This window comes from Meleagris gallopavo, chromosome 24, assembly GCF_905368555.1.
Source record: "Meleagris gallopavo chromosome 24, MGAL_WU_HG_1.1, whole genome shotgun sequence".
Lineage (NCBI taxonomy): Eukaryota > Metazoa > Chordata > Aves > Galliformes > Phasianidae > Meleagris > Meleagris gallopavo.
In genome coordinates, this window is record NC_139427.1 from 3608370 (window position 1) to 3624845 (window position 16476).

The following is a 16476-nucleotide window of genomic DNA, read 5'->3' on the forward strand; positions in this document are numbered from 1 at the left end:
TCCAGTGCAGTGCTGCACAGTGTGCAATGCAGTGCTGATGTGCAGTGCTGCATGCTGAGCAACACTGTGCTAGAATGCAACGCTGCACACTGTGCAATGCCATGCTATGGGGTTGTGCAACACTGCATACAGTGCAATGCTGCAATGCTGCACGTTGCTGCATGCTGTGCAATACCACAGTGGCGTGCAGTGCTGCATGCCATACCACACAACTGTGCAACACTTTAAGGGCTGTGATGGCATCCAGCTGTGCAATGCTGCATGCCATGTGATGCTACAACACTGTGCAGCATTGCACCCCAATGCAGCGTTGCACCACCACGGCCCTGCCACCATGCAACGCTGTGATGCTGCATTGCCATGCAAACCCTGCACTGCTGTGACATGATGCAATGCTGCACTCCAAGGTTGAGGCCCAGGGATGGGGGTGCAGGAGTGGCTGCAGAAAGTCTTCAAAGATATGGGAATTGTGGTAGGATGGGGGGGAGTTCAGGTCAATGGGATTGGGGTGAGTCTGCAGGGGATGGGGACTGGGCCAGGATGAAATGAGGACCCAGAAGGGATGGGAGGAGGAGCAGGACAGAGTGCTATGAGGAGTGGACTGGGGTGAGATAGATACCAGAGAAAGGTGGGATGGGGATAAGATTGGGATGAAATGAGGACCAAAAAGGGATGGGAATGGGATGCAGATGGCATTAAGACCCCAAAAGCATTGGAACAGGGCCAGGATGGGGACCTGAAAACACGTGAATGGGACCAGGACAGAATGGGATGGAGACTGGATTGGGATGGGATGGATACAGGAGCAGGATGGGACGGGGACCAAGATGAAACATCAACCCAACAGGGATGGGAGCAGAAACAGGATGGGATGGGGATGGGGATCCAAAAGGGATGGGAGGAGGAAACAGGGTGGGTTGGAATGGGGAAAGGACCAAGATGAAATGATAACCCAAAAGAGATGGGAGCAGAAAAAGGATGGGATGGAGATCTAAAAGGAATGGGAGGGGGAGCAGGATGGGATGGAATGGGGATAGGAACAGCATGAGATGAGGGTCCGAAAGGGATTGGAGCAGGACCAGCATGGGATGAGATGGGGACTGGAACCCAAAAGGGATGAGAAGACAACCAGAAGAGGATGGAACTGGTCTAGGATGGGGACTGGGTTAGAATGAGGACAGGACTGGGATGGGACCTCGTTTTGCTCAGCCCCAGCTCACATAGAGGTGACCCCACATTGCTACCCCTCAATATTTGCCAACCCCAAATCACAGCACAGCCACAGCCTTCTGAAAAAGTGTCCTTTATATCACTTAAATAACTATAATCCAGATATTAGGGGTTGGGGGGAAAAAAAAAAAAAGGGAAACAGCTGATCACAATAACATATTATAGAAATCAAAATTAATTTAAACCACACAAAATAAATTAAAACATTAAATATTAACCTTCAGTGCAACATATACAGAAGACATTGAGTAACCATGACTAAAAAAAAAAAAACAAACCAAAAAATAGCGTCGGGTTGGTTATGATGGGGACTATGGGGAGGATGAAGGGGTGGGGAGGGGGTTGGAGCCTCCGTTTGGGGAGGTTTCTTAGGATTATGGTTTATTGTATTATTATTAAAAAGAGCAGATCTGTCCCCAAAGGCGCTGCGGTGGCTTTGGAAACGGCCGAGGGTCCGGCGGCACTTGTTGTGGTAGGCACATAGAAAAATAAAGCTGAGGGTTCTCTTCTGTGTTTTGGTTAGAAAATGGGGGAAAGGGGGGAAGAAAAAAAAAGAAGGGGAAAAGGGGGGGGGAAAAAAAAGAAGGGGAAAAGGGGGGGGGAAAAAAAAGAAGGGGAAAAGGGGGGGGGAAAAAAAAGAAGGGGAAAGGGGGGGAAAAAAAAGAAGGGGAAAAGGGGGGGGAAAAAAAAGAAGGGGAAAAGGGGGGGGGAAAAAAAAGAAGGGGAAAAGGGGGGGGAGAAAAAAAAGAAGGGGAAAAGGGGGGGGGAAAAAAAGAAGGGGAAAAGGGGGGAAAAAAAAGAAGGGGAAAAGGGGAGGAAAAAAAAGAAGGGGAAAAGGGGGGAAAAAAAAAGAAGGGGAAAAGGGGGGAAAAAAAAAGAAGGGGAAAAGGGGGGAAAAAAAAGAAGGGGAAAAGGGGGGAAAAAAAAAGAAGGGGAAAAGGGGGGAAAAAAAAGAAGGGAAAAAGGGGGGAAAAAAAAGAAGGGGAAAAGGGGGGAAAAAAAGAAGGGGAAAAGGGGGGAAAAAAAAGAAGGGGAAAAGGGGAGAACAAAAAAAAGAAGGGGAAAAGGGGAGGAAAAAAAAGAAGGGGAAAAGGGGAGGAAAGAGAGCAAAAAGGAAAAAATGAAGATGGGGAAAAGGGAAAAAGAAGAAGGGGAAAAAAGGGGGGGAAGAAGGAGGAGGAAAAAAATAGAAGTATTTGAGAAAAAAAAAAAAGCCCAACCACCACCAGCGATGCTTCCCAGGAGCCGGCAGCAGGGGGGATTTTGGGGTGTTTTCCCCCATTTCCAGCACTCTGGGCAGTGGTGATGGGAGGTGGATTGTCAGACAGACTGGGAGCACTGGGAGCACTGCAGCCATTGCGGTGCTTCCCCCACTGGTGTTCCCTAGAAAGGGAAGGAGGACAAAAATAAAGGGGGAAAAATAAAGGGGAAAAATGGGGAAACCAAAGGGGAAAAATGGGGGAAACCAAAGGGGAAAAATGGGGGAAACCAAAGGGGAAAAATGGGGGAAACCAAAGGGAAGAAGCGGTGTCTGTGTCCCACTGGGATGTGTTGGCTCCGTCAGACAACTGTGGGGGAAGGAGAGGGGTTATGGGGTTCCTGCATGGGAGCTGGGTCATAGGGTCCCCATGGTATTCCCAGTCCCGTGTCCCCATATTCTTGTGTCCCTACAGTGTCCCCATGGTGTTTGCACATCCTGGAGTCCCTACAGTGTCCCCATGGTGAGCCCAAGTCCCCATGATCTCCCCACATCCCTGTCCCCGTAGTGTCCTCACATCCCTGTGTTCCCATGTGTCCCCATGTCCCTACAGTGTCCCCATGTCCCTCCATCCCCATAATGTCCCCACAATCCTGTGTTCCCATGGTGTCCCAAAATCCCTGTATCCCCATAGAGTTCCCATGGTGTGCCCACATCCCCGTGTCCCTACAGTGTCCCCATAGAGTCCTAATGTCCCCATACTGTCCCCACACTGTTCCCATGACCCCATGGTGTCCCCAGATCTCTGTCCCCCCACATCTTATGTCCCTATAGTGTCTTCATGATGTACCACATCCCTGGGTCCCCATAGTGTCCCCATGGCATTCCCACATTCCTACGGTGCTCCCATGTCCACAGTGTCCCCACAGTGTCCCCATGGTGCCCCTACATCCCTGTGTCCCCATAGTGCTCCCACATTCCTATGGTGTCCCCACATTTCCTGCATTCCCATGGTGTGCCCACATCTCTATGGTGTCTCCAAATCTCTGTGTCCCCACAGTGTCCCCATATCCCTCTGTGCCCATGGTGTCCCCACATCCCCATAGTGTCCGCACATCCCTGTGTCTCCATACTATTCCCACATCCCCATCCCCATGGTGTCCCCATGTCCCCATAGTGTCCCCACATCCCATTGTGTCCCCATGGTTTCCCCACATCCCCATAGTGTCCCCACATCCCTGTGTCCCCATAGTGCCCCCTTGTCCCCATTGTGTCCCCATGGTGTCCCCACGTCCCTGTGTCCCCACATCCCCATAATGATTCCATAGTGCCCCCACGTCCCCATAGTGTCCCCATAGTGGCCCCACATCCCCATGGTGTCCCCATGGTGTCCCCACACCCCCATAGTGCCCCCACGACCCCACAGTGTCCCCATAGTGGCCCCACGTCCCCATAGTGCCCCACATCCCTATGTCCCCACGTCCCCATGGTGCCCCCACATCCCCATGGTGCCCCCACGACCCCATAATGCCCCCACGACCCCATAATGCCCCCACGACCCCATAATGCCCCCACGACCCCATGGTGCCCCGATGGTGCCCCCACGTCCCCATAGTGGCCCCACATTCCTATGTCCCCATAGTGCCCCCACGTCCCCATGGTGTCCCGTAGTGCCCCCATGTTCCCCTGTCCCCATAGTGCCCCCACATCCCCATGGTGTCCCCACGTCCCTGTGTCCCCACACCCCCACAGTGCCCCCACGACCCCATAGTGCCCCCATAGTGGCCCCACGTCCCCATAGTGCCCCACATCCCTATGTCCCCACGCCCCATGGTGTCCCCACGTCCCCATGGTGTCCCCACGTCCCCATGGTGTCCCCACAGTGCCCCCATGGTGTCCCGATGGTGGCCTCACGTCCCCATAGTGCCCCCACGTCCCCACGGTGCCCCCACCCCTTACCACTCTCAGTATGGCAGCAGGACGCTCCACCCTTCAGCAGCCCCGATGGTTTCTCCTGCCCGCAGAGCGGCACCCGGCAGCACCCGCAGCGCTTCCGCAGCCGGCAGCAGCTGTGGGACACGGCGGGGATGCTCAGCAACCCCACATCTCCCTCCTGATCCCACATCCCCAACCCTCACCCCACTCACTGGATGAGCACGCAGGCTGCGATCAGCACCGCTGAGGCCACCACGGCCACCACCAGCAGCGCGGTGATCGTCTGCTTCTTCTGGTTGGCAGCCACCACGGCCAGCAGGTCTGCGTGCTCACAGCGCGTCCCCACGTAGCCCGAGTGGCACCTGCAGGGGTGAGGAAGCAGTGGGGAAGAGTCTGAGCCCTTTTTCCTGGGCTGCAGGACCCTCGTTTTGGGTGCTGTGCGTGGCCAAACCCATCCGAGGTGGCTTCAGCAGCCTACAGAATATGGGATGTATCGCACTGAGGCATATGGGCAGGGATTTTGTTGCTCTTCCCTGGGTGGCAGCAGCTGCTGGACCCCTCCTGTGTCACCAACAGGTCCTTGGGGCACCCCCAGGTCACTTTGGAGCATCCCTGGATCACTTCATATCACTTCAGGGCATCCCTGGGTCACCCTGGAGCATCCCTGGGTGGCCTCACAACACCTCAGGGCATCCCTGGGCCACCTTGGGGTATAATCTAAGTGGCCCCACATCACCTCAGAATGTCCTTGTGTCCTCTCAGAGCATCCCTGGGTCACCCTGGAGCATCCCTGGGTGGCCCCACGTCACCTCAGAATGTCCTTGTGTCACCCCGTGTCCTCTCAGTGTATCTCTGGGTCACCTCAGAGCATCACGGTTTCACTCCACATCACTTCAGAACATCCCTGGGTCACACCCATATCACCTTGGAGCATCCTTATGTTACTTTGGAGCATCTCTAGGTCACACCCATGTCATCCCACAGCATCCTTATGTCACCCCAGAGCATCCCTGTGTCACCTTGGAGCACCCTTCGGTGGCCTCATGTCACCTCAGAACCTTCTTGTCTCACCCCATGTCCTCTCAGAGCATCTCTGGGTAACCATGGAGCATCCTCACGTCACTCCATATCACCTTGGAGCAGGCCTGGGTCACACCCATATCACCTTGGAGCATTCTCATGTCACCTTGCAGCATTTCTAGGTCACACCCACATCATCCCAGAGCATCCTTATGACACCCCATGTCACCTCGGAGTGTCCCTGGCTGGCCCCATGTCACCTCAGAACCTTCATGTGTCACCCTGTGGCCTCTCAGAGCATCCCTGGCTGGCCACGTGTTACCTCACAGCATCCCTGGGTCACATCCATGTCACCTCAGAGCATTCTCATGTCACCTTGAAGCACCTCCAGGTCACACCTATGTCACCCCAGAGCATCTCTGGGTCATCCCACATCCACTTGGGGCATTGTCATGTCACCTCATGTCACCTTAGAGCATCCCTGGGTCATCCCATGTCACCTCAGAGAATCTCCACATCACATCAACATCATCCCAGAGCATCCCTGGGTCGTGTCATGTCCTCTTGAAGCATCCCTGGGTCACCTCAAAGCACCCCATGTCACCCCATGTCAACTCAGAGCAGCTCCAACTCACACCCATGTCATCCCAGAGCATCTCTGGTTCATCCCATGTCACCTCAGAGCATCCTTGGGTCACATCTATGTCACCTTAGTGCACCTCTAGGTCACTTTATGTCACCTCACAGCATCTTCATGTCACCTTAGTGCACCTCTGGGTCACCTTATGTCACCTCAGAGCATCCCTGGGTCACCCCATGTCACCTTGGAGCATCTCTAAGTCACACCTATGTCACTTCAAAGCATCTCCGGGTCATCCCGCATCCTTTTGGAGCATCCTCATGTCACCTCTGAGCATCCCTGCATCATCCCATGTCACACTGGAGCATCCTCACATAACCCATGTCATCTCAGAGCATCCCTGGGTCACACTCACATCACTTGACGCATCCTCACGTCACCTTGAAGGACCTCCATGTCACATCTATGTCACCTCAGAGCATCCCTACATGACCCCCATCTTCTTGAAGTATCCTCATGTCACCTCAGAGCACCCTCATGTCATCCTATGTCACCTCTAAGCATTCCTGGGTCACTGCACGTCACGGGAGAGCATCCTCATGTCACCCCATGGCCTCTTGCAGCATCCCTGGGTCACATCTATGTCACCTCAGAGCATCTTCATGTCACCCCATGTCACCTTACAGCATCCCTGGGTCACTTTATGTCACCTCAGAGCATCGTCATGTCACCTCAGTGCAACTCTGGGTCATCCCACATCCTCTTAGAGTATCCTCATGTCACCTTATGTCACCTGGGAGCATCCTTGGGTCACACCCATGTCACCTGGGAACATCCTCATGTCACCCCACGTCACCTGGGAACATCTCCATGTCACACCTATGTCACCTCAGAGCACCTCTGGGTCATCTCACATCCTCTTGGAGCATCCTCATGTCACCTTGGTGCATCCCTGAATTACCCAATGTCACCTCTGAGCATTCCTGGGTCACATCTATGTCACTTCAGAGCATCCCTGGGTCACATCTATGTCACCTCCAAGCATCCTCATATCACCCCATGTCACCTTAGAGCATCTCTGGGTCACTTTATGTCACCTCCGAGCATCTTCATGTCACCTGAGAGCATCCCTGGATCACATCTATGTCACCTTAGAGCATCCCTGGGTCACCTTACGTCACCTCAGAGCATCCTCATGTCACCTTAGAGCATCTCTGGGTCACTTCATGTCACCTCCGAGCATTTTCATGTCACCTGGGAGCATCCCCGGGCCACATCTATGTCACCTTAGAGCATCCCCGGGTCACCTTACGTCACCTCCAAGCATCCTCATGTCACCCCATGTCATCTTAGAGCATCTCTGGGTCACTTCATGTCACCTCCAAGCATCTTCATGTCACCTGGGAGCATCCCTGGATCACATCTATGTCACCTCAGAGCATCTCTGGGTCACCTTACGTCACCTCAGAACATCCTCATGTCACCTTAGAGCATCTCTGGGTCACTTCATGTCACCTCCGAGCATCTTCATGTCACCTGGGAGCATCCCCAGGCCACATCTATGTCACCTTAGAGCATCCCCGGGTCACCTTATGTCACCTCCAAGCATCCTCATGTAACCCCATGCCACCTTAGAGCATCTCTGGGTCACTTCATGTCACCTCCAAGCATCTTCATGTCACCTGGGAGCATCCCCGGGCCACATCTATGTCACCTTAGAGCATCCCCGGGTCACCTTACGTCACCTCCAAGCATCCTCATGTCATCCCATGTCACCTTAGAGCATCCCTGGGTCATCCCACATCACCCCTGACCATCCCAGTGCCACCCCCCCAAACCACCCTGCAGAGGGGCACCCTATGGGGCAGATCCCTCTCCCCCACCCCCTCTCTTCTCTTACACACACGCCGGCTTGTCCTCCTGCACCAGGAAGCGGCACGTCCCATGGAAGCAGAACTGCCGGTGGGAGTCGGGGCACTCATTGAAGTGTGACCGCACGGCTGCTGCCACGGGGGGATCTGTGGGGGCGGGGTGGAAAAAAAAAAAAAGGAGAAAAACATAAAGGGCATCGCCATTGGGATCCAGCCAACAAATGCATCAAGGCTGCTGCTTTATCCACCAAAACGAACCCAGCTCGGTCCTGCTGCACGACCATAAGCCTGCCTGGCACTGGAGGAATTTGCTAAAGAGCTTAGAGATAAAATAGGGGCGGTGAGAGTTAAATGAGAGCCAGGGGCTGCCCTGGTGTGGGGTGGGCGCCGTGATGCTGTTTCCCATTACGCCCCGTGCTGGTTTGAATTATCCTCCCCGGCAGAGACGGAAAACGAATATCCTGCTGCTGGCTCAGCCCGCGCGTCAAACACATCCGACGGCTGTCGTTTCAAAGCCACCTCAAGTTCCTGCTGCTGGGATTTATGGCAGCCCTGTGGTAATTAACGCCGCGGCCGCCGAATGATTCCGGGTCCTGCGAGACCCCGCACGTGGCCGGGTGCTGAGGTCCCTTTGGGGTTCCACCTTTGGGCTCCCATCCTTGGAGCCAAGACTTGTCGTTACGGGGTGCAGCCAAAGCCCCCTCCAGCACCCCTCAGTGTTTGCTCATAGGATGCAACCTGCACCACAGCCACTGCCCTCCAAAATCCCAACTGAGCAGGGGAGAAGATTCCTCTCCCCCCATGCACCATATTGCAGAAGGAAGAGAGCTCCAGTGTGTCACCTCCTGGGGGGTTCCCAGCAATGGCACATTTGGGGCTTTAGGATGTGTCAGCACAGAGCAGCTCCCCATCTCCAACTCCAACTTCATCTCCACCCATATCCTCATCCCCATCCATACCCCCTTTCCCACATCATATCCCCAAACCCACATCCGTATCTTCATCCATACCCCCAACCCCAAGTCCATCCCCATCCCTATCCACATCCCCATCCATACTCCCATGCCCACGTCCATCCCCATCCATATCCCCATCCACAACCCCATTCCCTTCCATATCCCCATGCCTACATCCATCCCCACACCCCCATCTACACCCCCATCTCCACATCCATCCCCATCTATCTGCCCTTGTCCATCTATACCCTCACATCCCCATCCATCCCTCACACCCCCATCCACACCCCCCACATCCACATCCATCCCCACCATACTCCCACATCCACGTTCATCCCCATCCATCCCCCACACCCCCATCCATATCCCCATCCCCACATCCATCCCCATTCATCCCCCCTTCCCCATCCATATCCCCATCCCCACATCCATCCCCATTCATTCCCCCTTCCCCATCCATATCCCCATCCCCACATCCATCCCCATTCATTCCCCCTTCCCCATCCATATCCCCATCCCCACATCCATCCCCATTCATTCCCCCTTCCCCATCCATATCCCCATCCCCACATCCATCCCCATTCATTCCCCCTTCCCCATCCATATCCCCATCCCCACATCCATCCCCATTCCCTCCCCCTTCCCCATCCATATCCCCATCCCCCCATCCATCCCCATTCATTCCCCCTTCCCCATCCATATCCCCATCCCCACATCCATCCCCATTCATTCCCCCTTCCCCATCCATATCCCCATCCCCACATCCATCCCCATCCATTCCCCCCTCCCCATCCATATCCCCATCCCACCATCCATCCTCCCACATCCCCATCCATGACATCCCCATGCCCCTCCATATCCCCACATCCAACACTATCCACACCCCCTCCTCCTTCCCCATCCATGCCCACATGCCCATCCATGACCCATCCTTCCCCCCCCATCCAGCACACAGCCCAGATAACCTCAGCCAGGTGCAACTTTCAATCTGCATCAGCAGCAGCACGACAAGCAACTCCCCACCCAAACATCTTGCTGCAGGCCAGCAGGGCCCTCAAACTCACCGCTCAGCACTGACGTTGTGTTCTCCAGGGCATGGCACACAGCCACCAGCATGCCTGCGGGCAGACGGACAGTGCTCAGAGCCAACGCCAGAAGTTAAAAAAGCCCTGAAACCTCTCGTGAAGACCCTGAGTTAAAAGGGAACGGGGGCAGCTGTGCCATCACCAGGACCTGAACTCTCTTAGGGTCGGCATTGGGAGCTCCCCATTTGCCTGCTGTGTCCCCACACCTCCTCAACCCTTCTCCCGTCCTGTGGGTTCATTAGAATCCCTGAATGCTTCCTTTTTTTTTTTTTTTTGATGGGAAAACATTCCTTTTTTTTTGGTGGGGGGGAAACATTCCCTTTTCGGGAAACCCATCTGGCTCTGAGGGTTTAACCTCAGAGATGAGCGCAGCAGCGCTTCCCGCAGACCCCTCTCTGACCCAATTACTGCACGGGGTTAATCAACCCAGGCAGAAAGCTCCAGCTGAAGGCAACAAGCAGGGCACCAACCCGGGGCTCCCAGCTCAATATCCCTCCTCCTGGCTGCTCCCCATGCACACACTGATACTCCCTGCCTGCATCAACCCGAGGGGACTCCGTGTGCTATCTGGGAAGTGGCTCATCCCTGTGTCACCGGGCGGACTCGTGTCCCCTCCTGCCACCCCCAGAACCCGCTGTGCTGCCTCACCCCGCTGCTGCTGGGGCTGGATGAGCCCCGCTGGCCCCATGAGGTCACCTCAGCCCTATTTGCTGCTTCACTTCCCTTCGTATCACCTCTTGCTTTCTATTTGGCAAGGGCTTTGTATTTAGGATGCTGGTCTTCTTCCCCAGCGACCCCCATGAATCTGGTTTTAATGCATCACCAAGTGTGCCCAAACCCCACGTTCTGGCCTTTGGGAAGACCCCGGCACCAACAAGTGGGATAAGACACACGATGCTCAAGACGCAGAGCTGCCAATGTCCCCACCATAACATCTATGGCCAATGCTTCTCTACAACCACCACCAATCCCATCACGGCCCCAAAGGGCTCCAGCCCCGATGCTCCCATCCCATGCGTGTTTCCCCACGGATCCCAGACCAACTCCACACCCCATCGCACACTGAGATGAGCCAGCAGCTCACAGGTTGGAAAAGACCTCCAAGTCCAACCCCAATCCATCCCACCATCCCCACCAAACACGTCCCCCAGTGCCACATCACCACAGCTCCTCAGCACCCCCATGGATGCGGTGACCCTCCTTGTCCAGGAACCCCCATTATCTCCAGGCTGTTTCCAGCCCCACATTCTCCCTCCTAATCAGCTTTGCTCGTAGTTCCCCTCAGCTTTGCAGCTTAGCCCTCTGCAGCCACCAGGTGCATCTGCACGTAGCGAGGGGGAGGAGGTGGCAGCTCCCTGGGTGCTTGCAGCCATCGCTCCCACCTCTTGTTTACAAGGTTTGGGGAAGCACTCCTGGCGGGATGCAGTGTCAGGGTCTCAAACAGAGGGGGACTTGGGGCTGACAGAAGTCAGATGGCCCCAGGGAGGGAAGCCAAGAGCTGGCTGTGGGGAGCAGAGGGGACCTGGGTGTCCCCAGACTGAGCCAAATGCATTAAGGGTTAGGGTTAGTTTCTAGCAGTAGGGTCTAGGGCCAAGGGCTAGGGTAGGGTTGGGGTCTATAGGGTAGGGTCTAGAGAGTAGGGTCTAGGGTTGAAGTCTACAGGTACGGTCTAGGGGTTAGGTTTTAGGGTCTACAGGTTGGGTCTTGGGTTGAGGTCTACAAGGTAGGGTCTAGGGGTTAGGTTTTAGGGTCTATGGGTAGAGCCTACAGGTAGGGTCTAGAGGCTAAGGTCTAGATGTAAGGTTTAGGGTCTATGGGTAGGGTTTACAGCCAGGGGCTAGGGACCAGGGTTGGGGTCTACGGGTAGAGGTCTAGAATTTGATTTTAAGGACTACGGATAGGGTTCAGAGTCTATGGGTAGGATTTAGGGTCTAGGGTTGGGATCTATGGGTAGGGTCTAGAGTTGGAGTCTATGAGTAGGGTCTATAGGTAGAGTCTAGGGATTAGGGTTTGGGGTCTACGGGTAGGGTGGCTGCTTGCATGAGGGATGGAAGCTGCTCGTCCCCAGCCTTCCCCTGGCAGCCCCGCAGCTGGAGCCCTTTGGCCACCACGGGGCAGAGCGCACCGCGCTGCGCTCCCCCGGCCCCCAATCCCCGATCTGCCCAAGCGTGCAGCTCCCAGCCTCTTTCCTTCGGAGCAGCAAAGCAAGCGAGGAAAGCACGGAAAGCACGGAGAGCACCGCGCGCCCCAGCAAATTACACCTTCGGAGCCCCGCGATCCCGTTCCTCTCCGCCCCTTTTCCCCCAGCGAAGCGGCACAGGGCGAGCGCTCGTCCGGCTCGGTGCAAACCGACGCGCTCTCCTTAATTAATCCTCCCCTACCATAAATTACGAGGCTCCCCGAGGCCGTACCCAGCAAACCGCCGCGATCCCACAAGCAGCGGAGCAAACAACTCCGCGAGCGAGCGACGGCAACCTCAGGAGGTGGTGATGGTGGTGGTGGGTGGGTGGGGGGACACGAACAACCCACAACACCCCCATAGCAGCGGGATGTCCCCCCGGACCCGGGCTCAGGGATGCTCTACTCTCCCCACTTCGCAGCAAAAAACAAAGTTTCCTTTTCTCGCCGGGTATCGATGCTTGCTGGAAGCTCGCTGCCCCAAATGGGTTACGGGGTCGGGGAAGTAAAGACGGGGGGGGAGGGGGGAGCAGCCAACACACCCCCTCCTCACACTCCCTCCCTTCCCGACCCCAACACGTACCCAGCGCCAGCGCGGCCGCCTCTCCCGGCATTCTGGTGGCGGTGGCGGCGGTGGTGGCGGCGGAGGTTGGCGGTGCGCAGCGCCCAGTGCGGCCGAGGGGCCGGGCTCCGCGCCGGCGGAAATGGGCGCGGATTCCCCGCCGGCCCCGGGGCGGAGCTACGCGGCCCCCGGCCCCGCGGTGCCCGGTTCCGAGCTCCCCCCGACGGCAGCGTTCGGTGCGCGCTGCCCCGTTTCGCTCGGCGGATCGTTCCCTTCGTTATGGGGTGGGAGGTGGGGAAATGGGGAGGGGAGGGGGGGGGAGGTGGTGGCGGCGGGGGGGGGGGGGGGAAGGCTTGAACCGGTCCTTCCCTCCTTGCCCCTATCTGCTCCATCGCGCTGCCGGATTGCTTCACCGACCGCAAAGTGCATTCCTGCAGCTGCTGCTGGCCGCCGGCCCACGCCCCTTCCTCCCCGCTGCGAATCTCACCTCGGTGATCCAAGCCTTTGTCATCCTTAAATCAGTGGGACGAGGCCACCTGGAAGCCCGGTGGAGGGCAGGGAGATGGGAACGCGGCCCCCACTCCCACCTCTGCCTCCCTTCCCCCCTCCCTCCCAACCCCATCATTGAAGTCCCCCTGGTGGCAAACGTGGCCCCTCGGAGAGCTGTCCCCAGGTGCTGTGACATGACCTGCAGATGGGGCTGGCCTGGTGGTGTGGGGGGGACACACGTGGGGGACCCTTTGGGAAAACCTTTGTGGACCATTAGGGGACACCCTTTGGCAGCAACCCTTTGGGGACACCCTTCGGAGATGCTTTTGGGGGACGCTTGGGGGACACTCTTTGTGAACACCTTAGGGACAATATTTGGGGATGCTCTGGGGACACTCCTTTGGTAACACCCCTTGGAGACCCTTTGGGGACACTTTGGGAACAGCCAGCCTTTGGGAACACCTTGAGGAGGCTCTTTGGGGACCCTTTGGGGACACCCTTTGTGGACACTTGGGGGACACTCTTTGGAAACACCTTGGGGACAATATTTGGGGACCCTTTGGGGACACTTTGGGATTAACCAGCCTTTGGGAACACAACAGGGAGGCTCTTTGGGCACCCTCTGATAATACCTTGAGAACATCCCTTGGGGACCCGTTGGGAACCCTTTGGGAACACCCTTTGGGGACACTTTGGGGACCTTTAAGAACACCTTGGGAACACCCCTTGGGGACCATTTGGGGATACCCTTTGGAGATGTTTTGGGGACAACCTTTGGGGACTCTTGGGGGACAGCTTTTGGGAACACCCCTTGGGAACCCTTTGGAAACACCCTTTGGAGACACTTTGAGGACAGCCTTTGGGAACACTCCTTGGGGACACTTTGGGGACACTCTTTGGAGACCCTTTGGGAACACAATTTGGAGACACCTTGGGGATCTTTTGGGGCCCCTTTGGGAACACACTTTGGGGACACCGTGGGCACCCTTTGGGGACCCTTTAGGAACACCTTTTGAGGACACTCTTTTGGAACACCTTGGGGACCCTTTGGGGACACCCTTAAAGAACACCTTGGGCACACCCTTTGGGTACACCTTGGGGACCCTTTGGGCACACCTTGGGGACCCCCTGTGCGGGGTTGGTGCCGCAGGAGCACCCCGCAGCCACGCGGCAGCCCGGGAGCTGCTCCCAGCCCTGTGGTTTGAGCAGAGCCGAAACTTCCAGGCGTTCCCAGGCGATACCATCTGCTCTTAGCACTTGAAAGCAGCTCCACCGCACAAATGAGGGGCTGGGAAAGCCTTGTTCCTAATGCTGCTGATCCCAAATACCTGACACCAAGTCACAGCCAGAGCGGTTCAGCGCAGCAGTCTCTGTGTTCCCCAAATCCCACTTTTTCAGCCCAGCCCAGCCGTGCTGTTCCCTTCATGCTCACCTTTCTCCCCTCCCGCGTGTGGAGAGGCCCGATATTTGTTTGTAAATAGATGCTTCCTCCTTTGCAATATTCCTCCCACTCCTGGCGTGAATCACTCGTGGAAGCAGCTGCTGCCTCCGCGAAAACTGGAATTATGGCAATTTGGGGTGAATCAGGGCAGGTGATGGGTCAGGGGCGGGGAAGGAGTGCAGTGGGGCCGGGTAACGTGGAGGGGGATGCTCTCTAGAGAAGGAGTGGGCAGGCCACCACAAGGGAGGCTCAATCTTTCCTCCATATGTGAGGATGCTCTGCAAAAGAGCAGCGGGATCACAGGGCAAAGAAATTTGGCTTGGAGTCGCACACCAGCTGGGTGATGGGAGAATGCTGCTTAAAAGGAAGTAATTCCTTTGTTTTTTGTGCTCCCCCCCTTCGTTCTCATCGGTTGCCCCTGAGCACCGTTGAAGAGAAGAAGTGATCCTACAAAGCAAAGCAAACTGGCATTGGGGCTGCAAATCCAGGGCTGTTAATGCCTCGGCTGCAGTGCTCAGTGCACATTTCCATGCTCTTCCCACTGTTAGAAAACCACAAAAACAATTCTTGAATTGTTCCTCCCAGATGCTGGCAAGGTGCTTCTCATCCTTCGCGAATTGCTCTTTGTCCGCTGCTCCTTCTGGGGGATGAGATGAAATGGGAATCTGTGGGTTCTGAGTGGGGTTGGGGGGGCAGATCCTGCCTTGTGAAGCTGCAAACTGAGCTTCGACCAAACTGCCCCGTTTAAAGCAAAAAGCCTGAGAAAGGGCGACTAAAAAATCCTTGTTTTTCACTGAGTTGGGAGGATGTGATTTTTAATTATTATTTTTTGGTAAGATTATTTTTTCTTTTGCCTTGCAGGCAGTTACTGAGGCTGGAGGACAGTGGTGGGGTAGAAACCCAAGTGATGGCACAGCATGGATGGGGCGCCTTGGGGGCCCTTTGTGGTCACTTTTGGAGACCCTTTGGGAACTCCTTGGGAACATTCTTTGGGGATCCTTTGGGAACACCCTTTGAGAGCATCTTGAGAACATCCTTTGGGAACATCCTTTGGAGGTCCTTTGGGAACGTCTTGGGAACATTCTTTTGTGACCCCTTGAGAACCCTTTGGGAACACTCTGGGGACCTTTGGGTGAACACCCTTTGGGAGCACTCTGGGGACACACTTTGGGGATCCCTTGGGGAATCTTTGGGAACACCTTGGGGACACTCTTGGGGCATCCTTTGGGACACTCTGTGGGGACCCATTGGGGAGCCTTTGGGAATACCCTGGCGACACTCTTTGGGCACCCTTTAGGAAGACTCTTTGGGGACCCCTTGGGGAATCTTTGGGAACATTCCTTGGGAAACCCTTTGGGAACCCATGGGGGACCCCCACGCATGGCTGGTGCCACAGGAGCACCCAGAAGCCATCACCCACAGCAAAATGTACCCAATATCCAGAGCAGGGAGCACCCAAGCCTCACTCACACCCCTGAGAGATGAGGGGAACGCTGCTGGCTTCGGAGGAACCGCTTGGCAACACGGGGCCATCTCCGCCACAGAGATGCCTTTAATCTCTGCTTAAAACATTCTGACGTGGCGGGGAAAAAGGAAAAGCAAAAGCCCATCGATATCCTGCCCCGAAGCAGCGTGCAACAAGGGGGCTGTGTGCTTGTGTCCTACATAAAAGGCTCCGTCCTCCTGTTTGTTTTGGAGGGGAACGTGAAAATTGGGCACACGACGCTCCTCGCGCCCTCCGCCCCCCTCACCCCATTCCTCACACAAACCCAAATTGTAGCTGCTGGGCTGGTTTTGGCTGCTGCTTTGAAGGCAGAAATCAATCAGGCAGCCAGCAACCGTCCCCCCCCTGTTTATTTTCTTTCTGCACGGGGCTGGGAGAAATTAAACATTGCACCCAAGGTCAGTGCCGCAGTGTTGGTTGCATGGGA

At 55.9% G+C, this 16476-nt stretch overlaps 1 protein-coding gene across 2 annotated transcripts; it reads right to left on the bottom strand.

The window, feature by feature from the left end:
* Window positions 1-1287: 1287 nt before the first annotated feature.
* TGFA (transforming growth factor alpha) lies at window positions 1288-12911 on the bottom strand. 2 transcript variants are annotated; one of them, XR_014879517.1, is made up of 7 exons: window positions 12637-12911; window positions 9855-9908; window positions 7864-7981; window positions 4576-4725; window positions 4388-4497; window positions 2712-2798; window positions 1288-2665 (listed from the first exon to the last, which is right to left on the bottom strand). XR_014879517.1 is itself a non-coding variant. In XM_085208447.1 (6 exons), exons 1-6 carry the CDS (start codon window positions 12665-12667, stop codon window positions 2791-2793), a joined length of 471 nt encoding a protein of 156 aa, XP_085064573.1. In that variant the 5' UTR covers window positions 12668-12911; the 3' UTR covers window positions 1288-2790. The 2 variants fall into 2 exon arrangements, 1 of the variants encoding a protein (XP_085064573.1); XM_085208447.1 differs by having other exon boundaries at window positions 1288-2798.
* Window positions 12912-16476: the final 3565 nt, after the last annotated feature.